This window comes from Rattus rattus, chromosome 13, assembly GCF_011064425.1.
Source record: "Rattus rattus isolate New Zealand chromosome 13, Rrattus_CSIRO_v1, whole genome shotgun sequence".
Taxonomy (NCBI): Eukaryota; Metazoa; Chordata; class Mammalia; order Rodentia; family Muridae; genus Rattus; species Rattus rattus.
The window spans coordinates 17,947,910-17,974,634 of NC_046166.1; the positions used below are offsets into that span (position 1 = coordinate 17,947,910).

The 26,725-nt window shown below is 42.1% G+C and overlaps 1 protein-coding gene across 1 annotated transcript in view; it reads right to left on the reverse strand.

Moving 5' to 3' along the window:
• The window catches only part of Nrg3 (neuregulin 3), a 1,080,436-nt gene extending 1,055,994 nt beyond the window's left edge, over positions 1-24,442 (reverse strand). The window contains exons 1-2 of the mRNA XM_032919377.1: positions 24,363-24,442; positions 23,465-24,294 (exon numbers count right to left, since the gene is read on the reverse strand). Of these exons, the coding sequence (XP_032775268.1) occupies positions 23,465-24,294; positions 24,363-24,442 (910 nt within the window). The remainder of the gene's footprint in view (positions 1-23,464; positions 24,295-24,362) is intronic.
• Positions 24,443-26,725: the final 2,283 nt, after the last annotated feature.

Genomic DNA, 26,725 nt, shown 5'->3' on the forward strand with positions numbered 1-26,725 from the left:
TAGAAGATGCTTACAGTCATATAGTTACACTGGCATTATTCTGATCGAATTCCTTTAGGAATATAGATGTTAGAATCAACTACAGTACCAAAGTTTTTACAGCAAGACAGACATGGTGGCTACAATCACCTGAGTAGTGTTCTCTACATCCAGGGTCACCTATCAACTTTTTATCTTACCTTCAATCAAGCACTCAGTGAGCAAGCTGGGATTCTTATTGCGAGCTGCTACAAAAAGAATTGTATCTCACAGACAAGATAGTATAACTGGTAAACATTTATGTCTCAGAGTTCCAAGGGCTGGTAAAGTCTAAGATCAATCACCTGGAGTGGATCTGGGTCTTGTCTGTGGGTAGCTGTCTGCTTCTTTTATTCTCATATAGTCAAAAGCTGAGAGGAAGCAAGCCTTCTTGTATTTCTTCTTCTGAGGAAGCAAATTTCACTGTGAGGGTTCTCCTTTCATGATTCATTTACATCCAATGGCTCAAACTCCTTCTTTCCCCAGTGTGGGGTGAGGTTTCATCATATGAATTACAGGGGTTACAGTCAGCCCTGTCCATGAAACCTTCACCTCTTTTACCTCTATATCCAGCTTTAAAAGAAGTCCTTACTGCCTATCCTTCAGAAAGGAAATCTTCATCATGGGGCTTCAGTTGGCATTTGAATAAGGAAAGGAAAATACCAAGGTATCCTCTGACATCAATGTCATAGAGATCAGGAAACATTTCTCAAAATACGTAGAACGCAATTCAAGTATTGAAAGCCCACTTAGATTGGAACTACACTCGTAGGCATCTGAACCCTAGTTTCACTATAGAAGTGAATTGACCATTTCTATAAAGTAGATAATCACAGAGAGAGGGTGTGGGGGCAGAGAGATAGAGACAGAGAAACAGAGATAATTATTATGAAGCCAGAGTGAAAAGAGTTGTTCAATATGTGCCAACTAAGCAGGATATACAATATTTCTAGAAAAATTGCACAATATTTTAAACACAGCTGCTCCCATGTCCAATAATCTTACCTGAACATTCATTATTACCTGGATATGGCAAACAGTCATTTAAAAGTTTCTTCCTGATGTTGACACTTCAACAAACATAAAACATATTGAAAGGACGCACAGCTACTATCCTCTGTCTCGAATGATGGACAGATTCCAGTTGGTGCTGTCACCTTTTCTCTTTACTCCGTAGTGGAAACTCGGAGAGGTGTTTGCTACAGAACTGTGTCTTATCTATCTGATGTCCAACAGTAGAGAGGTAGCATTCAATATAATCTCCCAGCTCCTGTCCTAGACTCTAGCAGCAACGATGAAAAGGCATCTGACGTGATCCACATTATAATCCTAATCGTGTACCTTTCTTTTCTTTACACTTATTCATATATATATATACATATATATATGTATATGTACATGTATACACACACACACACACACACACACACACACACACACATACACACCCCTCAGATTTTATCATCCAGAGTCTTGGCACTACGAGATTCCAGGGAGACTCACTAAACATTTCATTCTCATCTATGTTGTATGGGTTCACTGTTCATCTCATCACTGACTAATACACGCTAAAATGAATGAAAAAAAATTGTAAATCTGAAGGTTTTAACCTTACACCAGAGCTGCGTTCAAACTTCCCTTTCCATTACCACAAACTTACCACCATATCTAACTGAAATATGTCTGAGCTTCAGCGGACCTCCTGCACAACTCCTTGTTTACACAGCACTTTCTCAAATTTATCCAAGGAACCTACCGATCATGGCAGCCAGATCTGCTTAATGAGGCCAAAAACATTATACAAACATACGGACGTCTAATGTAAATTAAGCATCTGTATGCTATCAAGATTTACATCTTGAACATTTCACAGAAATTCATCTAAATAAACACTCCATGACAGTGGTAATCGGAGTCCACCTGACAATTTCACCTGATCAGAAATGGCCTTGTTGGCACCTTTGAGAGAGCTGATGACATCAATAATGAACATTGAGTTTTACAAACCTATACCTCACAGTCTGTTTCTATAGGAACCACGGTGACTCACAAAATCATTTGCTTTAATTTCTGGAGGAACTTAGAAGTGTGTTATCTACATGGGCATTAAGTGAAATCATTTTGAAAATTTCGATAGACATCTATAGGAAGAACTATGTTAAGAAATGATTTCATAAATGTTTAAAATAAATAGATACATGGCATGTCTCTTCCTGTTTTTGTCTTTTTCTTCAGAAGAAACCTAGTGTTAATTTTTTCTGATTCCTTTGCCAACTCCATAGAATCATCAGGGAACAGGCTCATCTTCTCTGTCTTGAAGAGTCATGGTCTCAGGATGGAGGCAACAGCTTCAGAGACCACAATCTCATTGAAAAGCAGCTAGCACATACCAGAACATACTATCTTTCCCGTTGATTCCGCTCCTTTAATTAATGTAGAACAGTCACTGCTGCTTCCGGAACATGTCCTCTCACTTGTTGATGAAATGGTGTTCACCCTCGGACTTATCGGTTTCAAAGAAACCAGCCTATCCACCTCTCCTGTCCTTTTGGCTTAGATCAAGGATAGATTATGATCATCACACCAGGTGTCCAAGCACTATTTGTCATTATGTGATGACAGTGTATAGCGAATGACACAGGTGTCTAGACCCACACCTATTGTGTTGGTTTTTATACTTAAACTGATGACAAATTGGATGAAGGGTAGAACTGTCATAGACATGCATTGTTAGGAATTCAGAGAACAATAAGTGATGATGGGGAAATTCTAATACAAACCAAGGATGCTAAGCCTCATCACCTGTTTCTCGATTCATATAACATCTCTAAGAGGCAGTCAGTCTCTTTCAAAGTGCAGAGAATCAGATAATAAAACCTACAATTAAACTTTACTAATGTTACAAATTTATTAATCAAGCTCTTTGCAACTGACATTTTAACTCATCATACTAAAATCACAAGGACCTGAACTGTATAAAAACCTAAGAAAAATTAAAACGAGGAAAAGAGTCAAATTTAAGTTCGAATATCGAAAAGAATTAGAGTTGGCCACAATCTCACCATATTTTATCTGAAAGTATCCATTACCGTTATAGGTATGGTCCATGCAATTTGAAGCCTCCTTTCATACTTCATTATAAAATAACCATTCCCTTGGGCTATGGTTTTTAAGAACTGAATTTTTCTGCATATAGGGTAGAAAACTCATGTTAGAAAACAGATTTTTTTTCTGAACAATACCCTTGCACAGAAACGTCTTTACCAATGCTAGCTATCATAGAAAAATGATCACTCACTTGTGAGAAATAGGGACTTGAATTTTCCATAAATGATTTAGTCCAGTTAGTACATTCTGCCAACTCTCGACCTGGGGAGGTCTCAGAGCCAGACAGTTGGTTTGCCAGTCTGCTCTCCAGTTGAAGAACTGTCTAATCTGTAGGAATACTCGGCAGTGCTACCCTCTCCTTCCCACTTGAGGAGAAGTCCTCAGTCTTCCTCCATCACATAATAGATGCAGAATAAATAGTCTGGCTGGCTTTGGTCCCCTGGAGCTGATGCCAGTTCGGGACAGATGATCCTATCCTCCCAGCAACAGCTACACTTGGATGCCAATCATTTTTTTTTCCTTTTCAAATGATGAGCGATGTGCCATGCTCTGTGATGACTGTCACTCTTCTTTAGATTTTATCCCTTCTTCTCTTTACACTCGTCTGCCCACCATCCTGGCTACGCACTACAATCAGCTAAAGAACTTGCAGGAACTACTCATTCCTGCCACTCCCCAACGTCCCAAGCTGGCTCCTTGGTTAGATCTGTGTTTTAGGGTATGTGTTCTCTTCTCATGTTATTCAGAATGCATGCAGTGTTGGTAACACCCTCAGCATCCTGCTCCTGTGGGCTGTGAAAGGTATGTCTTTCCGGTACTAGTGTTGAATATTGAAGAGAATCTCTCTGTGCCAATATTCCTTTTAACAGTCTTGTTTATGAATTCTATACTGTATATAATTACTTTCTTATAATGCCCTCTTGGTCTCCTAGTAAGCAGGAAGAGCACTGGGTATGTAGTTATCCCCTTTTCTTTTTCTTTTTTTTTTTTTTTCTTTTTTTTTTCCAGAGCTGGGAACCAAACCCAGGGCCTTGCGCTTGCTAGGCAAGTGCTCTACCACTGAACTAAATCCCACTGGGTATGTAATTAAGACAACCCTTTTATCCCTCCTCTCCAAAACCTACAGATCACAACCCTTTTGCCTTGGTTAATGGTGACACCATTTTCCCTACTCTAATTCAGGACAAAAATTTATGACATAGCCTCTCTTCTCATGTAAGGTTTCTTCTTGGCCCTTAGGTCATCTTCAGTCTAATAAAGCATCATTCCTATTACAGGTCCTCACTTTGGCAGGATGTCCAGAGAGGTCCTGAGAGTGATGTTCTCACCTACACGGCCATGAGAATGTGTTGCACACAGCACCAGAGCCCTTTCCTACATCAGCCTTTGTTGCTTCCCAGTAAAACACAAACCAAATAAAAGTTCACTCTGAGGCCTGCTTCATCTGACTTCTACTGCATTTTCCACCACTCTTGGGCCTGTTAATCACACTGAGGAACACTAGCTATCATTTTATCTCTCTGGGCCTTTTAATCCTTGCACATGTATGTGAGTATGCACATCCCTTTCGGTGTATGCATGCAGGTCTTCTCTTACATGTATCCATGTAAGCCAGAGGCCAACGAGGACCAACTTCTGTGACTGTTCGCCACCTTACTTTTTTGACAATCTCTCGCTGAACCTGAAACTCATGACTCTCCCTCCTAGCATTGGTATTACAGAAAAATACAGTGCCTTGCTCTCTTTCTATAAAGATTTTAAGGACGCAAACTGAAGTCTTCATGATTACACTGCAACTACTTTAACGGCTCTCTCCTGAACACTCAAGCCCTTGGATTTCTTTTTCTTGTCCTTGTGCCTCTGTGTCTAAGGTACCACCATATCTAGCTGTCTCTCGTCATCTGGAACTCAGTTGAGCTCTCAGGGAGAGCTTCTCATGCTTGCACATATTCAAACATTTTAACCTTTAATCAATGTCAGCATTTCTTAATGGATGAAATGATTTTTTCTCGTGGACACCTAACTTCTTCACTAGCAAGTAAGCTCTGTGAAGGAGTTCCTAGGTCGGTCTTCATTGTTACTGCACCCCTTCTCCTGAAAGCCTAAGCCTGCTCTTGGGATGTAGGAAGTACTTAACAAATTGCTCAGAATGAAGACTCCTGACACAGGTTATGGGGAAGAGGGATGAGGAATGCTTGCTTCTGTCATAAACTCATCCAAATAGATTCATATTGTCTTAAGTCGTGATAAACACTGTTTGTCTCACAGGGTTTCAATATACACAAAAGAAGACAAAGTTCTAAGTTTTAATCTTTAAAAGATTAAATCCCCTACTCTGATTTTTTTTCCACTATGAAAAAGAGGGAAACAGAGAGAGAGTCCATGAGATAAATTTTAGCTCTCACTGACATGATAAATCATCTTTCTTTCCATTCCGGCATATGAAATCTGACTTAATAGTTTGCCAAATCTATCAAGATACACTTTGGGAGATACACACACTGCAAAAAAAGAGGAAAAAGGTACTCTATACTCAGCAGTAAAAATCACCTCTTAAGAACAATCATTCTGAAGAGGAGCTGCATTTTATAGGATGTCAAGAAAATGATAGAGATAGTCCTTCAGTCTTTGGAGGCTTTTCGCTCTTGTGCTGTTTTCACTATGTCAGAAATTGATACATCAGAAATTGACACCGAGTTCTGTATCAAACTGTGCATACCATACTTCAAGGGCAATCACACAGAAAGGGCATACTGCCTGAGTCTGTCTCCCCGCCTTCAACAAAGGCTGAGAAATTTGGGCCCTGATGCCTGGAAATAAACTTTTTTTTCTATTCAAAGTCACTGTAAGATTTAAATTTTCACAGCATCATTCTCTCCCTTTCAACAATGTTTTCTAGCATGAAGTTGTTTAAAACAGCAGTTTCTACACATAGCCTTTAACATTTAAGACTAAAATCTAGCCTCCAAATTTAAGTTTTAGGAGCCCATGATGCAAATTAATAACCTTTGGAATCGGTTCAGCTTTTTCTACTTCCTGTATAGTCCAACACCCTTTGGATTCCAGTATCTAGGTTATTAACCTGTACTACCTCATATTTTATAAAAATCCTTCAGTACCTATGGAATATATAACAGCCATCTCTACAAATCAGGAAATAGGGTTTCACAGAGGCGAAAGCAAACAACACCAGCATCTCATGAAAGACCCTGGATTGAGCTGTCTCTTCTTGATGGTCCACATGTGAGTCCTTTAATGTGCTCATTTATACACAGTCTGTCTACATTCACATCATGACAAGGCAGTTATAATCAAATAAAAAAATCATTGTTCATGGATTCCAAGGTTAGTAGCTGATTTTTCAACCCAACTAGTTGATAATAACATCAAGGCGTAGAATAAAATCAAGGAAAAGAAAATCCACAATAAAAAAAAATAAGAAAAAAATCCTGAAAAACTGTTACATGGATTTAATTGTGAAGGGTTCATTTTGTGCAGCTGACTTTGGAAGCACGTAGAAAATGCTTGCACTGAATCAGAATGTACAGCCTTATATCGATCAGTATCTGATTGTATTTATTTACATGTAGTGTCGCATATCAATTTGTATCTTTAATAGTATATAACATTTATACTAAAGCTGTGCCCCCAAGCTTGAAGAGAAAATAATGCAACCTGTGGCAAGAGCATATTAGAAACATCAGATATTCGTGGAAAATGAAGTAAACAATGTATATACAGAATTAAAATACCAATAATGAAAACATGGACTGTCCTTGCTTGTCATGGAGACAGATGCAAGCAAGGAAATGCAGATGCCACACTCGGGAGCTCTGAAAGGCTGGCATGGCCCTGCTCTCTCACACAATTCTATTTTTATCAAGTGACATTTGAACAGCCAGTGTCACTTGGTGATTTGATGTTCACCCACCTCTCCACCCTCCCTGGATCACACTGGGTTTCCATGGTACTTATTAGTTCGAATAGCATTAGATTGTGGTTGCCGGAGGCAGAGGCTGTCACCGGCTCAGACACAGAGCAGCCAGGCCATACTTCTTGGAAGCTGAACTTGTTCCCTGGTTGCATGTCCACATCTCAGAGGAGAAACAAGGAAGGCAGAACACGAAGAGAACAGAGAACTGTACTTATCTTAGAAATATGGAGAAGGGTCTGCTCACAGACAAAGCTGCAATTTAAGGTTTGCACACTACATGAAATTGCTTTTGATTGGTGTGCTTCTGTGAGTTCGAGCCACTGTTACAGACTGAATTGTATTTTCTCACTCATATGCCCAAGTCCTATACTTCAAATTGCAGATGCTGTTTGGGGAGAGGACAAGAGGTTAGCAAACTGAAGTGAATTGTCTAATGTAGAGCCTAGTGCAGTCACACAGATGTATTTCCAAGAAGAGGAGTTTAGACATACAAAGACAACCAAAGCTTGCACAGAGAAAAGGACCATTTGAGGATACAGCAAGCCAAAGAGAGACAGGTCAGAAATAAAAGCTACCCAGCCTCCAAAATCCATATATGTATAACCTCTGAAATACAGAAAATGAATGTTTACTGTCTAGGTCATCCAGTTTGTGGCATTTTGTGCCGGCAACCTGAGAGGACCATTACAGAGATCACTTAGTTAAGAACAGCTGCCTATTAGCCTTTTTCTGCTGACACAGCCTTTGGTCCATAGAATTCCTTCTGGGTTAAAGGTAAAATCCTTCCTCACTGAATTACACAGGGCAGTGTTAATACTTCTAGGCTCACCTGTGACTACAACAATCTAGGCTACAATGGAGTCTTGGATAATGCTAAGGCATGAGCCCAGAAGGACAGAGCAGCACAATATCATCACCCAAAGGGAGAGACAGCAGGGATCCCTCTTATCTGTCACTAGACTCTCATTGCAGAATACCCTTAAGATCCTTTTGAAACTTTCTTGAAAGATTTTGTTGTGTTGCAGATGATAGGCAACATTTAGACCCAAGAACTTGAGGAACAGTTGTGCCTGATACTCTGATAATAATTTGAATTAGGAACCAATGAAAAGATTCAGTGAGTAAAGGCTCTTGGTGCCAAGCCTAAAAACCTGGGTTTAAAAGGAAAGACACAGTGTCTCGGACAAGGCTATTTCTGTTCTTTTTCTAACACAAGACATTCAGCAACTAGAAATTTCTACTGGATTAGGTGGATGTGAGAGTACTGTATCTAGAATTAGATAAACTTATACTGCCAATTACACCAAGTTGTTTTGGACAATAATTTCTCCAGGTCTCCTGTTCATGCTCTGATTTTTATGATCATATCTCTCTTTCTTTTTCTGCCGTCCCTGTCTTTCTCTGTCTCTTTGTCTCTCTCTCACACACATGTACATGGTGTAAGTATCACACACTTATTCTGTGTCTGGGTGAGCATGAAAGCCTGTTGTGTAAGGAGAAATTCTTTTACAGTTTTAAGCAAGTAAATTTTATGTGACTTTAAAATGTAATCAATATTTATCCATGGGAAATATCAAAACAGGGACATCATTAAATGATGAACAACACATATTTGATTGACAGTATAAATATACAAGAAACAAAAACACTTGAACACAGGCAGAAGAGGAGGGAAGGTAGAAGGAAAGCTTGGGAAATAGAACAGATAGACTAGGAAATGCAACAATACCATAAGAACTTTAATTTCAGACTTAGAAACTCAGCTTTTGGACTGTCTGCCACAGAGACTCGGGGAACAAGTTGTCCAACAACTTCATTTCTAGCAGACCCTGAAAACTCAGAAACCGATCAATTTATCCTGATTCTCAACCAAGTAGAAGAGGTGAGATTACTGTCACCGGCGCAGGTCAGCCTTCCCTCTGTGCTTTAATTGCTTTTCTCCTTCCAATGTGCACTTATATATCTCAGAAGTGAAAAAGAATACAGATGTGATGAATGCCAGCTCTCTGGGAAGAAGGGGTATGGTTCCCTAAGAGAAATCCTCTACCCTCCTACAAACTCTGAGAAAATCCTGGACCTGCTAACATGAATTCCTGAAGTTCAGCAGAGAGTATGGCTTGCGGTTTCAGAGAAAGTGGTAGAAAACCAAGTGGAGATGGAGGTATGCCTCTGCGTTGTTAGCATTTCTGCCTCTGAGCCCATTCTCAGATACCCAAAACTGGTCTTGCTGTGAAGGATACACTGCTCCTTAGCTGCTTCCCAAATCTTTGAGAAGGCACATGATCAGGAAGCAGAGACATACAGTACTTTTAAGGAATCACCTTTCTTCTTTGAATCCCTCTTGTCTAATAAATGATAGCAATCCTTCTTGACCTGAAGTCAAAAAAATATTCCAACCACCCCACTCTCCTGGCATGAAAGCACCTCTCTTGGGTGGAGGTCAAGGGGTTCACTTGATTGCATGCAACCGATAATTGAAGAGTAAAGTGGACTTCTCAATACAGAAGTAAAATGAAATTGAGAGGATTCAGCCAGAGCTCTCCCCTGAAAATGTGATCTATTTTAAAGCAATTCATTTCATACCTTAGAACTGATGTGTTGGGAATGGAAGCTCTCCTACTGGGGGAACAAGATATTGTTTTTGGCAAAGTGAAAATTCTGGAGAAATGTGAGAAAATTCAGTGCTAAAATTCGGCAGCTTTTGAGTTTAGAAGTATCAGTAACCAGAGATGACCTTTCAAAGGTTTGAATGTAAGAGATTGTCCTTTCAGCATAAAGAGCCCATGGGCCAGCAATTTAATTCAATTTTCACAGTGGGAGTGCAGCGCATAAAGACAGTCTGTAGTGAGCAATTAAAGTGTCCATATCCTAACACTTAGCAATACAGGTAGGTTATGGCAACCATGATGACAAGGGCGGGCATTTACTGTGAACGTCTTCAATCGCATGAAAGAGTATCAGGAAGGAGAAAGGTGCACACTGCATGTTTGGATTGGCTCCATTCTGGAAATGAGAATGAGACACAATAGAAACATAATAAAAGTTAACTTTGAAAAAAGTCAGGTATATGCAGAGCTGAATTCTAATAAAAATTACTCTGTGTGTTCTTCAAGACTTGTTTCAGTAAAAAAATGCCCAAACAAAATGTATATATCATGGGAACCTAGTGAATGTCCATTCATTCAGTGATCTGCCTCCCTTGCTCAAACCTTGGATGCTTCTTGCCAATCCAAATAGCAGCAAGGCTTCAAGCTTTCCTTGTTGAAAACAATGACTTAGGCACCTGTCATTCCTGTATGTTGCACACAGAAAGCCTTGTGGAACAAGCTGGCAACACCGCTGCATAAACATCCCGGTCATTAACCTCTTCTCTTCAAGGTTAACATTTGTGTGTTATCTAGTCATTTAGACATAATAGCACTACTCAGACTTTTACAACACTCAGCCATTTGGAGACCATGGCAAGAAAGAGCATTTCATTATTTATCATAAATTACTCAAGAGTTGTTCACAATGAAAGATGGGCCTCGGTGTGGTACCACAGAAGGGTGGAAGAGAGACAGACTCAGTATGCATTCTACTAAAACCTGGATCTAGCTCCCTGCCTTTCTTTCCAAACCAGCTCTCATCTGCTTAAATATGCAACGGCATGCACAATGTTAGATAGATAAGATTTCCCTTTATCTATGTTAATAAAATGAGCTAAAAAATAACCAAGCAAATAACATGAGTACATGTCAACTGGTATACTATAAATTCTGACATTGGTAAAAGCTATCTGATCTGTGGAATAGATAGAAAAAGATCCTTTCGGCTATCACTGCTAATTCACACTCACACTCATACCTTTGCAGAAGTGGGAAGCAATTTCCCCTCTCCTTAGAGTGGATTCTGATGGTAGAGAGGAACTAAGGAGGCCACAGCTAGGTGTGAAGCAAGAAAGTGACAATACCTGGGGTATTTTCGGCAGGCGCCAGGTCTCCACAGACAGGACATTCTAAAGATTTCCCCAAGGCTAGCTTGCTGCAAATTACTAAGCATGACTTCTCTGCACTCCTGTTTTCAAAGTGCTGCGTGAAGCAGTAGAATCGCTGTGTTTCAAGGATGTTCCGTTTATCCACAGTCACATCAACACATCTCTAGATTTAACCCAAAATAACAGTTCACAGATATCTAAAATTTTGCAAGTGGAGATACTAGGAGAATTAGCAAGAGGCAGCCCCTGATTGAGTGACCTAAATTAACCCATGACTGTGTTCTGACTTCCAAGAGGCAAGGCCTCCTGTATGAACTGATTGGCATACATACACTCAGCACCTCTGAGGATCAAATGCTGACGATGCAAATTATTCAAAAAGAAAGCTGGTTTTGGTTTAACGGCTGGAATCGTCACATGGGTAGGACTAAGAGAGGGAAGATGATGGAGTCTGTGCGATGTAAGGTTAGTGTGTGGCTTTCTGGAGAGTTCTTATGTAAATGAGAGGAGCGCATCTGTACATTTGCATACCAACACCTAAAATCAGTATGTCAGCCACTTTGCTCACCATGAAGAACCTATGGAGGACAACTAGATCCATCATTGTTGCTGGCTCTCTTGGCTGCTGGTTGCTGCCAGAAAGAGGCACTGTTTCTACACTGCAGGTACTGTCTCTGCCATCATTAATGACCAATGTCTTCCCGTACCCTCACTTCTGAATTTCTCTGCCAAAGGCAATTCCTCTTAGCAAATGAATCATTTTCTTGTCAGCACCAATGAATCACTCCTGAAACAGCCTGATATACTTTCATGTTGGAAACATGAGATTATGTCATCTCTCATATATACATTCTGCTCAACAAAACCACAAATGTAATTAACGAATTGGCTTTCTTATCCATGCCATTTTTTTATTTTTAACTTGACCCCACCTAAACTCACCATGGAAGAACTGCCTTGATAAGACTGGCCTATGGCCACGGAAACAGATTTTCTTGATTTATAATTGGTGTGAGAAGGTACAGTACCCTGTGGATTAGACTGTACTGTCACGAGAGAGTTGCCCTGGCTTATTTGAAAAAGCTAGCTGTGTAAAAGTCGGACAGCAAGCCAGTAAACCTCGTTCTGCCATGAGTTCGGTTTCAAGCTCCTAGGTGAGTTTTGGCTCTGATTTCACTCAACGATGGCTCATGACCTGGAAGTGTAAATCAACTAAACCGTTTCCTAACCAACCTGGCCCAAGCAATGGGATAGGAACTAGAATACGTTTGTATTATACACCTCTATTTGCAGGACTGGGATATAGGCAATATCAATGAACAAAAATGCTTTTAGGAATATATATATATATAGGAAATTATAACACTTTCAGAAGCACCCCTGATATAAGTAAAGGCAATTTTGACATAATACAAAATATCAATTCAGAAAGGTTTAATTAGGAAAGGGGTGAAGCTGACTGCACAGATTATCTCCTCAGCGCAGATCTTGAAAATGAAAGCCAGGAAGACTGTCTTTGCATCTTATAGACTCTATGGAACTGTAGTTATGGTCCAAGCTCTCCAAATGGGGAAACACATAAGCTTAATCCACCACCCTGGTAGCACAAATTGGTAAAAAGCCACATAAATATTCTAAACAAACAAAATATCCTTTACCTTTGAGATTTGTGCTGATTTATTTAAAAAGTGTAAAAGCCAAGAAGATACATATGAATACATTTTATCAAATTAAGCATCTTCTTTAACCAGTATCCAAAATAATATGCAAAATGTTAACAGTGGGGCTAAGTTCCTCACTTCCCAAAGCTAATAGAAATCCTGACTTCTCATAGTAAATTATATACACTGTAAAACATTTGCATTCCATCTCTTTCTGTTCCTCATTGCAACTGTGAGCTTTTCTGTGGGAAAACTTATCTATGAACACAGCTTATGATTTGTCCCTAATTCACTACTTTCTCCTGGTCCATGTAGTGTGTCTGTCTGCAATTTGGCTGTCTAGTCATTTGATTCTGGGAGCAGTTAGCAGTGCTTAGTAAATTCCTGTATTAGTTCTTCCACTCATACACTTACTCCATCTGCTGTGAGTCTGCCACAACCCAACATTACCCACTGTCTCTTCACATTTCTCTCATCTTCAATCCACACCAAGTGTGAGGGTAACAGACATGTGACTTAGAGGATTCTATTGGGTACTTCCATCCATAAAAATAATACTAAGAACATGCCAACATCTGCAGATGGCAACATCACTAATGATTCACTAAATGTCCATACTGGTCTCTTCCCCTAAAAGGTCAAACCTAGGTTAAACAAACACAGAGCGTCCAAGAAGGCAGCAGCAAAGGAAAATATATTTATCAGCAGAGCCTCAACTCAGTCAACACTTTCATGCTTAAAACACCATGTGAAGCACAGGTATAAAAAAGAAAAAAATAACAACTAATTCAGGAAGATTGTCCCTTACTTCTTAAACAGCTTAAGTACTTGTGATTACAGAAATAATACACACCATTAACTAAACTATAGAAAATATTACAAAAAAGGTGCAATAAGTTGAGTCTCGTTTAATAATCCAGAAATAACCACTAACACTTATAATAAAACTAATACATTGGATTCGTAACTAAATATTACGCTTATTTTTAAATCTATAAAGATTATGCAATTGGCATCCTATTTAATTTTCTACCACAGATGAATAGATGAATATTAAGTAATAAACATGTCCTAACATCACTAAGATGATTAAAAACCCAATCTAATGGCTTCATAACATCACCATTTTGTAAATAAAAATTCATTTTCTAATGTTGGCTTTACTTAACCATATATATACATATATATATGTATATATATACATATATATACATATATATATATATGTATATATATAAAACTTAACATGAAACAGAAATGTCAAATATTTGATAGCGTTCAAGTCTTTTCTTTAACCAAGTACCTGTTATATTCCTTTTGAAAAATTATTCACCATATATACATAAATATGCATATAGATGTACATTTATAGAGACAAAACGGGTGCTGATTTTTTTAAGCAAATATAAATATATTCTACTTTTAGCCTGCTCACTTCTTCCATGGGCATTTTAAAAAGATTTTAACCTACATAGAATAGTTCCAATAAAATCTACCTACTTTCAATATAAACTACAACCAATTCACTGGTTTTTAAAATATTTAATCTACCTGTCAATTATTACAAGAACAACCCAACCTAAACATTTTTGGAAGCTGATACACTTAATAGTCCTAAACACTGCTCATTTGGTAAAGGGAGAACTTGCGTATTGACTCTGCCCCCTCTTCTGTATGACAGATCTGTCATTTCTTTGTCTACAAGATTTGGTCATTTTACTCATGTCATCTTAGGTTTTCATAGTAAAGTTTCCTAACATTACACTAGTCATAGTTTTCAGAATGGCTATTAAATTTTATAATATCAAATCATTTATAATATAAATTTACTAATTTAATAATTTCCATTTTTATGCGTGTGTATCTCTCTCTCTTTCTCTCTCTCTCTCTCTCTCTCTCTCTGTGTGTGTGTGTGTGTGTGTGTGTCTCTCTCTCTCTCTGTGTATTAGCTGGGATTAAACCAGGTCCTTATACATACTATTCAAGCACTCTATAAATATTCTACCACTGAGCTGTATCCTCAAATATTTTATATTTTTATGTTTGCATAATTAACCATTTCAATAATCTTTCTAATTACCTAATAGAATATTCTTTTCATATATAAATAAAAAGACCCCTGATACACTAATAAGAAAAAAAAGAAATGAGTGGGGTCTGCTTCTGGTGAATATCATGTCTTATCAAAATTCCTCCCTGATCTTCTGCATGGTTTGTCGTGGTCACTTTGTATCACTGGACTCAGGCACTTCCAGGTTTCTCATCATTTCTTTATCAAACACTCATTCTCTGTTTCTGATCGCCACCAAAACTCATTTAATAATCTGGAAATAACCACTAACACTTAAATGGTTCCTTTGAATTTGGTTACTAAATATTAAACATATCTTTAAATCTGTAAAGCTTCAGGCATTTCATCTGAGAACTTTTAGCCAGTTCATTACCTGCATGATTGCACTAAGAATATTTGAGTCTATCATTCAAAAATAAGTCAGATAAAGAATGCGAAGGTAAGACAAACTCTCTTGGCTCACAGCAAGACTCCCCGTGGACAGTCTCCCTTCCATTGTTACCTAAGTCTCAAAGTTCTTTCACATATGTAATTGGAATCCTGTGAACAACACTCCCACACCTCTAAGTAAAACATCATACAGCACTAAATTAAATCTGACTGCAAATGATGGTGATATTGTAGTTTTATCTTTGGGAGAATTATTAGTTTATGGGCACATGGGCGATTATATTTTAGGCTGTGTGTAGTCTTGGGAAGGTATTATGAGAATCAGACATGTCTGTTTAACAATTGATGTTAAAGTATTAGAATGAGATATTGGTACTCTCACGACTCTGGCATATTCATACTAAGAAAATTGTACAGATGCTTTTATATATATATATATATATATATATATATATATTTGCACCTGTAGCACAGTTTGAGGTGTGTTATCACTTCTAGAAACAGCAACAAAGAAAAATCTTTTACCATGGACACTGCTAAAGTTCTGTAACTAAACTTAATCCAGAATTCAGTTCTGCACGATAATTTCCAACTGACCCTTTTTATGCCTGGGAAAAGTAGCCTGAGGTTTATGAAGAGTGACTGGCCCAGCTCAAACTATTAAGAGCAGCAAAACTTCAGGAGCGGGTTTCTAGCAGGCAGACTTCATAATAGATGCTTTAAAAGTATTATTAATGTTCCCCAAAGTAAAATCCCATATGTAAAAGAGGTCTTTCATAGAGGAAACAAACCCGTTGAGTCCCCCAGAAGCTCATTTATGAAAATTGCCAGGATGCGAACAGAATTCAATGCAGACCTTCCAAACCTGCTGACAATCAGACTGTGTAGGAATGGTGCAAAAGGAATTCCGGATATTCCCTGGGCATCCTGTCTGCTGGTCTCTAGGCCATTTGGGGCTTTAGGCTTGCAGGTCATTCTACAATCTCCCTCAGTTTCTCCCAAATAGCTGTGTTAAGTTCATGTCTACATAAATAAGAACCTAACAAGCAATGGAGGAGATATGGTGGACTCCTGTGTCTGGGCATTCGCAAGTGAGTCAGGTTTGCGTCCTTCTACCGCTTCCTGTGCTGGGCATGCTTTGTATCACAACATAGCGCGGAGAGACTTCAGACAGCTAACAAGGTCCAGTGTGTCCACTCCGTGAGCCGACTAGTGTGCCCTGCATGAAATAACTAGTCTAGCCTGCCACAAAAGCAGCAGGGCATTTTACGGGAGTGTGTAGCGTTAAGTCTATGAGCATCAATGCTCAAGATGCCATGAGAGGAACTTAAGGCTGTGAGAGGATGAATCAGTGTTTTATGCTGTGCAGTTCCTTAGTATAAGGTGCAGAGATGCGTGTCTGTGACTGTCATTTTTGTCACCGTGGTTGTTGATAAGCATCTCTCCTGTTGTTCCACTTTGGTGGAACAATCCTTTGTTCCTAGTAAATATAGCAACTGCTCATTTTTTTCCTGACTGTCACCTTCTGAAAGAGTCAATTTTCTCATAGAATTCGCTTTAGCTAGCTGGCTCCCACCATCTTCCTTCTTCACCTCCTCAGAGGCACATAGATTGGGCTCAGCAGAGAGGTCAGTCTCATGCTGCCCAGTGAGTCCACAGCTGCCGAGTGAATTAATCCCTAACCAACATGGTAGAGGTAACAAACTTCTTTATGCCAATGTTATGACAATTATGCAATTTAGCTAAATATTATGTGAGCCAAGGATACATAATTGTGGAAATGAAAGATAATTGTCCTTTCAATTAAATTGCAGTTGAATGTTTTGAAGAAACTCCAAAAGGTGAGGTTATTTTTTTAAAGGAAAGAAATTACCTTAAATTAGATGGGCAGAGAATAAAGCTAGGAAAGATTCCCAGAGAACACACGACAGTGTCTGTGGAAATCGTGTGCCTGTAAATTCCTTCACTAATACCTCCCCCCTTTTGTCTTATTTTATATTTATGTTTTAGACCAGATCTTGCAATAAAGTTCAGATTAGCTTTGAACTCATGTTCCTCATGACCTCAAGAGAGTAAGATCCCAAGTACCTATCGCTCCAGCCAACTTCTTCATTAATACTTTAAAACAGAATCCACTAATTGGTAGTAGACTGGGAACACATGCTATTCATAAATAAGTGGATGCATATTTAAGAACAAATTATATATCCAAAACAAGATCTGGGAAGAATGAGTATGTAATGTTTAATTGTCTCCTTCCTTCCCTCCTTCCTTCCTTCCTTCCTTCCTTCCTTCCTTCCTTCCTTCCTTCCTTCCTTCTTTCCTTCTCCTCCTCCTGTTTCTGCTGCAGCTGCAGCAGCTTGTGTCTGCTTTTTCTTTGTGAGACATGGTCTTCCTCTGTAGTCCTGGCTGGAATGAAGCTCTCCCTGTTGATCACAGTGACTTCCAAGATACACAGATCCAAACTCACAGAGAATCCTGTCTCCTGAGTGCTGTAGTTAAAGTCACGTGCCACCACCCCTTTAGAGTCATTTACCTTATAAACAGTGACTTCTATAAACTTTTTAAAACACTCAAAAACATGTAAGGTTTCCAGATAAATGTTTAAAGTGACTATAAAAGATCATATGATCTATGTGTATCACATGAGCTATGAAAATATAATATGAAAGAATATAACTTATATTAAATTACATGATTGTACTGTTGAATCCAACAAATGCAATCAAATTAACGTCATATAAGCTAATTTAATGGAGAAAAATAAATTTTCAGTAATATCCAATCAATATTAGATAATTGTTTGTAAACCAATAAAACAAGTAATTATTCAATTATATAAGGAAATATATGCTTTAACTTACTAGATCAGTTAAGAAAGTTAAACATGCCTAAGTTAGAATTCATTTAAATTTTTATAAAAATGTACAAAACATCGATCACAAAAGTTTTTTTTAAAAAAACCCACAAAGTACCCCCCAGACACACACACACGCACACACACACACGAAAGAAAGAAAGAAAGAAAGAGAGAGAGAGAGAAAGGAAGAAAGAAAGATCTAAAATGACAAGGATTTATATGGAGATATTTAAGATAATTTCCTTCAATTAGTACTGTCCATACCATAATCAAAGAAATAAAGATCTAAAGAATAAACACAAAGTTAAAGGCCTGTTAGAACTAGCCAGTCATAACCATTCATCGGTACAATAAAGAGCGGGGGGGTGTACAAATGAATGAAATCTTCTGTAATATTAGAGAAATGGAAAGTCAAGCTAAGTACATGGTACCACTTTCATTGACAGCTGAGTGAGTAGAGAAAACTTATGCAAACCTGCTGTCTGCCTTAGATAAGCATCCTATATATTTGGCCTTTCCCCTTTGCTTTTACTTTGGCACAGATGTCTATAGGGTTGCTCCCAGGTAAGGATAAGTAGAATGTATCAGGCCAGTGCTATTTTTCAAGGCAACATGGTGCTGTTCCTACCCACCACACAAGTCTGAAGACTGAAATGAATTTCAGTTCTACTCAGAAGGGATTCAATTGCATTTTAAAGACTTACATTTATGCCTTGCCCTTTGCTTTTATATATTTCGGGGCCAATTTTCATCTCTCATTTCAGCTTCCCTGATAGAATATCGTGATAGGCTTTGGCTCTAGATATGAGAATTTGAGAAAAGAATTTCTATAAAAGGAATAAGTCAAACACCATCTTTCTTTTCATTGTGGTACAACCAGAAATAGGAATGGCAAGATTCAGAGGAAGGGGCAACGTCTTCCTACACATGTTGGATCTTTGGGGCCAGCAATGATTTCAAATCTGTACCAGGGCTTCTCTGTGGCCCGCAGTCATCCTGAAGAACTTGAGTTCTTCTGTAACAGAGAGAAGACTACAGCTAGCTTGCTTGCTGTTGATGTTGGTTTTGTTTTATTTCCTTCCTCTGAGAAACAGCACAAAATATAGGTTCTGTACTCACAAACAAAGTCCATGAGTCACTCTTTTCAAGCAAAATTATCTCCAGTCCCTTATGACAGTTCATCAAGACTAGGGAAGGATGCATAAAACATTGCTTTCCATGAAGGTAGATTAAATTCAAGAGAGTCCACAAAAGCAATTTCTTTCTTTTTTTTTTTGGTTCTTTTTTTTTTTTTTTTTCGGAGCTGGGGACCAAACCCAGGGCCTTGCGCTTCCTAGGTAAGCACTCTACCACTGAGCTAAATCCCCAGCCCCCCACAAAGCAATTTCTAACAGGTATGCCTATCCCCACGCTATTGGTACTGTTGTTTGGTTTTTGGTAGGGCCACAAAATCAGGTATGTGCATTTCAAAACTCACAATATCACCTGCTAAAGAATGGCTACATAATCCTGCAATAATGACAAAGAAAATAAAAAAAAAACATTCTCAGCTTGCAATGCAAGTTCCCAGGAGAAATAAATTCAACTGCACTTCATAGGCAACATTGATCTTGAGCTCTGAATCCTCTCATGTTGACCACTATGCATGAGTGAGGTCAGAACCTTCTCTGTTGGGATTCCTCTTAACACCTTGACTCATGTAGACAGAACATAAGGTGCTGGGCTTAACTGTGTTTAAATCAATTATGCCTCAAGTTGCTCACCAAGCAACAGAGCACTCTTACTCAAGGAGTGAAGATGTTGAAAAGCAAAACAGGAGAACAATAGACTTCGGCAATGGCTCTCTTTAAAATCACAAGTGATATGATACTATAAAACTCTATTTAGCTAGAAGAGTAAATTAACACAAGCTCCATGCCACATCCGAGCATCAACGGGACATTTCATCTTCCAACTCCTTCCCGAGTGTACTACTCAATCCTTGTGATCACGCTCATGAGACTTCAGTATAGAACCATTCAGAGATGACTGCAAGAACACCCCATTATCAGCAGCACTTGGCTTTGAACTTAACCATTGGCTTGATTGGTTGTTGATAATGATGATGCTTCCCCTGTTCACAGTGCTTTCAGCTAAGTAAAAGAATTCCGAGACTCCAGAACAATCCCTGTTTGCACCGGCACTGCTGTATATATATGTTTGAAATCAGAAGAAAGAATTCCAACTGTTGCCAAAGGGAAAGTGTTGGTACATTGAACAAAACCACTGCTCTCTGTCTGTAGTGCGTAGTCTTCCTTTTCTCAAAGATGTTATTTAACCTATGCCATGGCTACAAAAAGTTTCCAGAGAGTCATATTCAACTGATCGTACAGCAGCAATGTGTTCAAGTACTTATTTGTTTTCAAAAAGGCTGTCAGAAAGGCTAGCTCTGGGTCACTGAAAAGGCAAGAAGTTTCAGGAACACAAGAATGTTTTGGTACACCCTGTGGCTCAAGGGATGAAGACAGAAAGCAATGAGTCAAATGCAGAACTTTCTTGCTTGGTATATAAGTCCAGTCTTACTTTTCCCCCAAAACCTCAGAAAACAGATAACAGTCATCAGTCATCAAAAATAGCCCTTCACACAGCAAGCAATATGAGTAATAAAGTATATTTATTTTTGCAAAATGTTATCCAATGGCCAGTTGTTACCTTTCTCAGGGAACAAGCTTCTACTCAAAGAGCTTTGATTTCTAAGAGATAGCAGCCATGACACTGCCACAGATGAACACAAATGTATTTCTTCTGTCAGCTTTTTCAATGTTCTGTTCAAGAAGCCTAGACCCTGGTCATTAAAGAATTTGTGGGTTAGTTTCACAAAAACGGGAGATCATCTTTAACTGCCTTTATTTTGAACAGTAGTGGGTGAACAAAAACAAAGGGGAAAGCAAACCCCCTAAAGTGTAGAAATAGGTGGTGCGCACAAAGAAACTTCTCATCTGGGAACTTAATGCCCCAATCAAAACAAGTGAACAATTTGAATGAGAGCTACTTGGGGCATAATACAGTGTACTATAGCAGAACTGACAATCCCACACATGAAGCATCTCCATTCTTCTTAATCAGCTGAAAATCTTACATAAAAATAAACCCTGTTTATCTTTTGAATTACCATACAGCCTACCTATTTCAACTCACCTTTAATGGAAACTACAGTTTTCTATTCTTTTCATTAAAATGTTTTGGTGCAGGTAAACTAGATCACTGACTGCTAACTCTGTCTGTTTGCATGGTTAACTCTTCACTCAGCTCTGTTTTAAGGAGTTCAAACAGAGAAAGAGCTGGACCTTAGTTCCAAAACAAACAAAAGCTGCCTGCATGTTTGTGCAAGCACCAAGACCCTGTGCTGATTTCCCACCTCTCTTCCTTGAGGCTGAGAGTCCTGTCAATAATCATGACTTATTAAACAGGCTGCCATTTCTTCCCTTCTACTGAATGTAGAGCAAGATCATGGAGGGGCAGAAATAATTACCTCAGGCTCTTCTTTAAAGACTGCCTCAGAATGGAGGGTAAAGAAATCAATGTAGAAAGGACAGGGAAATGCCCCAATGTGTTCCCCACAGTCCCGGGATGGGAAGTAAATCTACAATCCATTACTCACATCAACTGCTACAGTACAGATATGAATATTCTGAGGTCTTGGACATAGATAGGAACCTGTCTCAGCCCAATGAATGTGCTCACATGCACCGCCCTTTACCCCTTCACATCACTCAAGCTAGGTTTGTTGAAAGGAGACCCCAGCACCCTTCCTCTTTGGAAAAACGGGCTCCCAGAAACCGTGCCCAGCAAAGCAGAGAGAAGATGCACAGTGCTGGGCTCTACTGCCATTCTCGTTTGTGGCAGGAACCTTCCTTGTCTCCCTTTCTGTCTCCCACTGACCATCAGGGTCTAGACGCAATTTTCTAAAGCAGGGTAAAAGCAAAAGTCTTCGTCCCCCACTCCTTACTCACAAGTACAGTAAATAAAAAAAAAAAAAAAGTCGCAAAGGTTAAGCAACACCCAAGGTAAGCTCATGGGTCAGGGAAACAAAAAATTAACACAATTGAAAACCACCATGTGATTTCTACCAGCACTGGGCAGATAAGGAGGAACACTCTTTTGCCCAGATGTTATAGCTCAAAACATGAATCCAAATACACCACGGAGGCAACATATCCAGACTGTTTCTTTGCTTTGCTTTGCTTTCTGGTTTGTTTGTTCGTTTGTTTGTTTCTGAGTAGCTTTGCTTGGAACTTGAACTGACATACTGGGGGCTTGTCCTGAATAACCTTCACAGGTTGTAAATGTCTTCTCCCATCCTGCTCCTCAGGCACAAACGGAAGGTCCCTGCAATTTCTGTTCACTAAGGGGACATGGTGGGGTAGAGGTCAATTAGTTACCTGCAACGTTGATAAAAACAGAAAGCTTGCAGTTCCAAAGAGAAAGTGACCATATTTAGGGATACACTGGCCACTACTGGCACGGACTGAGCCAGGTTAAAAATGCAATGTTCAAAGGGTGACAGGTTACAAAGAGCTTGGACGTTGTACTAAACCGGGTCCCAGTCTGTTCATCCTTTTCCAGCTAGGAGGAAGAGGAGATCAGGTTTACACCCCTCACCCCTCTGGAAAAGGAACAAAAGCAAATGCTTGGCATAGCTGAAAAAAAAGGGAAGAAAAAACCCTCCTACTTCTCCAGGACCCTGGGGGCCGCAGCTCTGCAGCGTCCCTTCGCATTTCCTCGCAGTTAACTCACTCCAGTGGCCACAGAAGCAATTTCCACCAATTTCCACACCTGGCAATGGCCAGGGACAGGTTGAGGGGAGGGGTCCTTCTGGGAGCACCTCATTCCCCTCCCTCTCTGAATAGCTTCTAATTAATCCTTCTTAGTCACTGCCTGGCCAGGGAAGCTGGAATGGTAGCCAGCTATATCCTGAGGACATCACTACCAAAATACCTGCATCCAGTCTTCACCCTCTACACCGGTCATAACTTCCCTTTGTGGTCTTTCATAGCCAGTTTTGGCTGTGCTTAGAAAAGCTTCTCACAGGAAGACGGAGAGGGTTGGGTGCACTATCTCTCCCCAGGCCATAAGGGGAACACAACCTGGGCTCGCTGCTCTCAAGTCTGCAGTGAGGCTTTGCACTGGCCTTAACCCTTTGATTGGAGTTACGAGTCTATTCTCACTCGAGAGCCACCGAAGTAGGAGCCTTGGCTTAGAGATATCCTTGATTTGCATTACACCCCTACTCCACACAGAGACCCAGTGTAGACCCACACCTTTGGCCCCCTTGAGGCTAGTTTTAATCATAGCCTCACACTCTGCCCCAAACCGGGCACGGGGAAGTGACAACCACGAGAAAGGAAAGCCAGAGAGCAGAAAGAAACTAGGCACTGAATCACGGCTGAGGCAGACGTCTACTTACGAAATTTGGGGCTGGTGCTAGTTTCTGGGGTGGTGGTGGTGGAGGAGGAGGTGGAAGAGGGTGAGGAGGAAGAGGCGGCGGCAGCATCCTGAAAGGGTGATAGGGTCCAGGAGGGAGTGGAGTCGTGGAGATAGGAGGAGGTAGCATACGCTGCAGTGGGCCAGGAAGGCATAGCCTGCGTACTGGGGGCTCCTGGCATCGGGGGTCGGGAGCCTGGCGTGCTGCTACTGAAGAAAGGGGACGTGGTGGACAGGACCGTCGGAGGGGCAGCAGTGTTCCGTGCCGTCGTAGAGCGCGGGCTAGCCCGGATGGGCACCCGGTGCCCAGGGAAGCGGGTGGGTGCCCGCGTGATGGTGGTCAAGCGGGTGCTAATCCGGTTAGGCGTCCTGGAAGAAGCGGCGCCGCCGGTAGAGGGGGTGGCGGGGGACGTGGTAGAAGTAGTTGTGGTGGTGGTTTCCATAGCCTTGGGGAACGAGCTGGGCTTGGAGAGGAAGAAGGGGTCCTGGCCCATTCCCTTGGAGTCCACCAAGTCCGTGGGCACGTACTCCTTGACGGAGCCGACCACGATCCATTTAAGCAGCATGAGGCTGAGCCCCAGGCCGATGAAGCCGATGAACAGAGGCACCACGCACAACCACGTCTGCTGCCGGTTCCACACGATGCAGTCGCTACAGCGTAACTCCCGGGGGGGTTCGGCCGCCCCTTCTCCGCCGCCGTCCGGGCCCCCGCCCGCCGCCGCCGCCGCCGCCGCCGCCGCAGCCGCCGCGGTGCCCTCCTCGGCTGAGGCGGCGGCTGCCGAAGCGGCACCAGGTGGCGAGGCACCGGCCGCCCTTCACTCATCCTAGGGGAGCCGATCTTCACCTTCGCCCCCCCGAGGGCCGCGCCAGAGGCATGGGGCCGCGCGGGCCGGGCGCGGGCGCGGGCGCGGGCTCCGGCGGCGGCGGGCTCCGGCTCAGGCAGCGGCCGCGGCGGCCGCATGCAAATCGGCTCCCTCCCCCACGCCCTCCCCGAGAGGCGGGCGGCGGGCGGGGAGGAGAGGACGGGGGAGGGGACGCGGGCCGGGGAGGGGGCGGCGAGGCGCTCGGTAGAGGGGCGAGACCGGCCCCGGCGCCGCCGACCGGTTAGGGAGCGGCTGGGCGAGTCCGCAGCCCGCCTAGGTGCCTCCTGCCCGCCGGGGTCCTCCGCTGCCGGCCGGGCTGCTGCTGCTGCTGCCGCTGATGCTAATGCTGCTGCTGATGCTGATGCCGCCTCTGGTGCTGATGCCGCCCGCCGCCTGTGTGCGCTCCAGCCTCGCCGGCATCCTCGGTGCGCCGCGCCCGGCCCGCTCCCTGGGGCGCCCGGCCGCACCGCCGCTGCCCCCACCTCAAATCCTCACGTCACTCTCAGGGGCCCGAGCGGGCAGCCGCTGGATGCCGGGCGCCGCCAAGCCGCATTCCGACACAGGGGGCCACCTTAGCAGCCCCTCTCCCAGCCCCGCACGCCACGATCTACGGGGGTTGCTCGGCGAGCCCGGGCGCTGAGGTGCACCTGTTCTTCAGCCGGCCCGCAGCCAACCCTCGGTGAACGCTCTCCGGGAGAAACCAATCCTAGCGCAGAGCGGAGGGCGAGCGGCCGGGCTCGCCTCGCTCCCGCCGCCCGCGGCTCTGCGCCGCCACTGCCGCCGCCTCCCGTGAGTCAAACTCCAGCGAGCTACGCCGCCGCCCCGGAGCGGGGTACTCGGGGCGCACCCCGATCCGCACGCAGAGGATACCAAACAAGCCTGGTGCCGCTGCCGGGTCGACCCGGGCTAGCCAAAATGGGAGAGAGCCACGGGGGTCCTGGACGGCGTGACCGCTGCACCAAGCAGTTTCTTGCACTCAACCAGTCGGCTTCGGGTGTCTGTGTGTTTGTGTGCGGAGTGGCCGCGGACGGGGTGGGATTCGGACCGAGTAGCGCCTCCCACCAACACCTAATGGTGCTGTCTTACTGCGCGCTGGATAAATAAATGATCCAAGCGGACCCCCGTTGGAGATGTGTGGCACCAGGAGCTCTGGATCTGCTGTGTGCAGGTTTCTGGTGTGGATCCTGCTGGGTCAGACACAGAAGCTGCGGGGAGAATGCCGCACGGGCGTGTTAAGTGGGAGGGCACCTCTGAGCTCCCCTGCCCCGCCGCGGTGCGGTTGGACAGAGAACCACCTTTGCTTTTGGAGTTACTGAGAGATGCTGCTGAAGCAGAGGACCTTTCCATGATCAGATTGCCAAGCCATTAACTCACCTTTTAAAAAGTATCATCTTTAAATATAGGCACCCCTCGGAAACAAGGCGAGAGGCAAAAATGAGAAAAGCTGCTGCCTAGCCTCTTAAATTTCGTAGCTGGTTTCTTCCCTTTGGTAGAGGGAGATCAGAGTATCTCCAGTTTCTGTAAGCTGTGCTGTGGTACCTCCCTGAGGACCAGGTGGCACAGACAGGAAAGGGGCAAGAGCAGGTGCTAACATGATATACGTACGCTGCTGGTGTAAAGCGATGATGCTTCCCACACTACCCTATGCTGAAGTGGAAACGAAAGGGGAGGTGTTTTTTGTTTTTTGTTTTTTTGTTTTTCATTTCATTTTCTTACAAGTGCCGTGTAAGAATGGGAGATTGAGAATGGCATCTTCTTCATCATGCACCTCCCAGCACCGTCCGAGAATGCAGACAGCATCCTCCAGTCCTGGGATGCACTCCACACAGATGAAGTTTCCTAGGTATCCATTTTATTCACAGGTTAAAAGCAAAAGGGAATGCTACTCTGAGGAGATGGCAGAGTGCAGAGAATACATTCAAACAGGAAGCCCTGGGGGAATTGTGTGCGTACCACAGTTCTTTGCAGAGGCATGATTAATAAATTATTTTTTGATGGCAGTAATGTGACTGTCATCTCTTTCAGCTCTAACGCTGAGACCTAATCCATAGGAAAATCTTTGGTTTTTAATTTCACAAAGCATGCCCTAATGCAGTAGCGCTGAATGATGCCTTCCAGAGTTGCAATAGGGAAAAAACAAAACAAGCAAACAAACAAAACCGAGCAACAACAAAACATTAAATCCATCCTCTTTTGGCTTTCTAATGCAAGACATAAGTAAAAACGTCTTAACCTTCTGTGGGCTGCCAGGCATCTGCTCCTTGCCTTTCTCCCGCAGTAAAATAAAAGCATTTCCACATTATAGTAGGTGATGCTGTTGACACTTGAGAAAGATTTCTTTTCCACACTTAGTTCATCATCATCCCTCTCAAACCCCACCT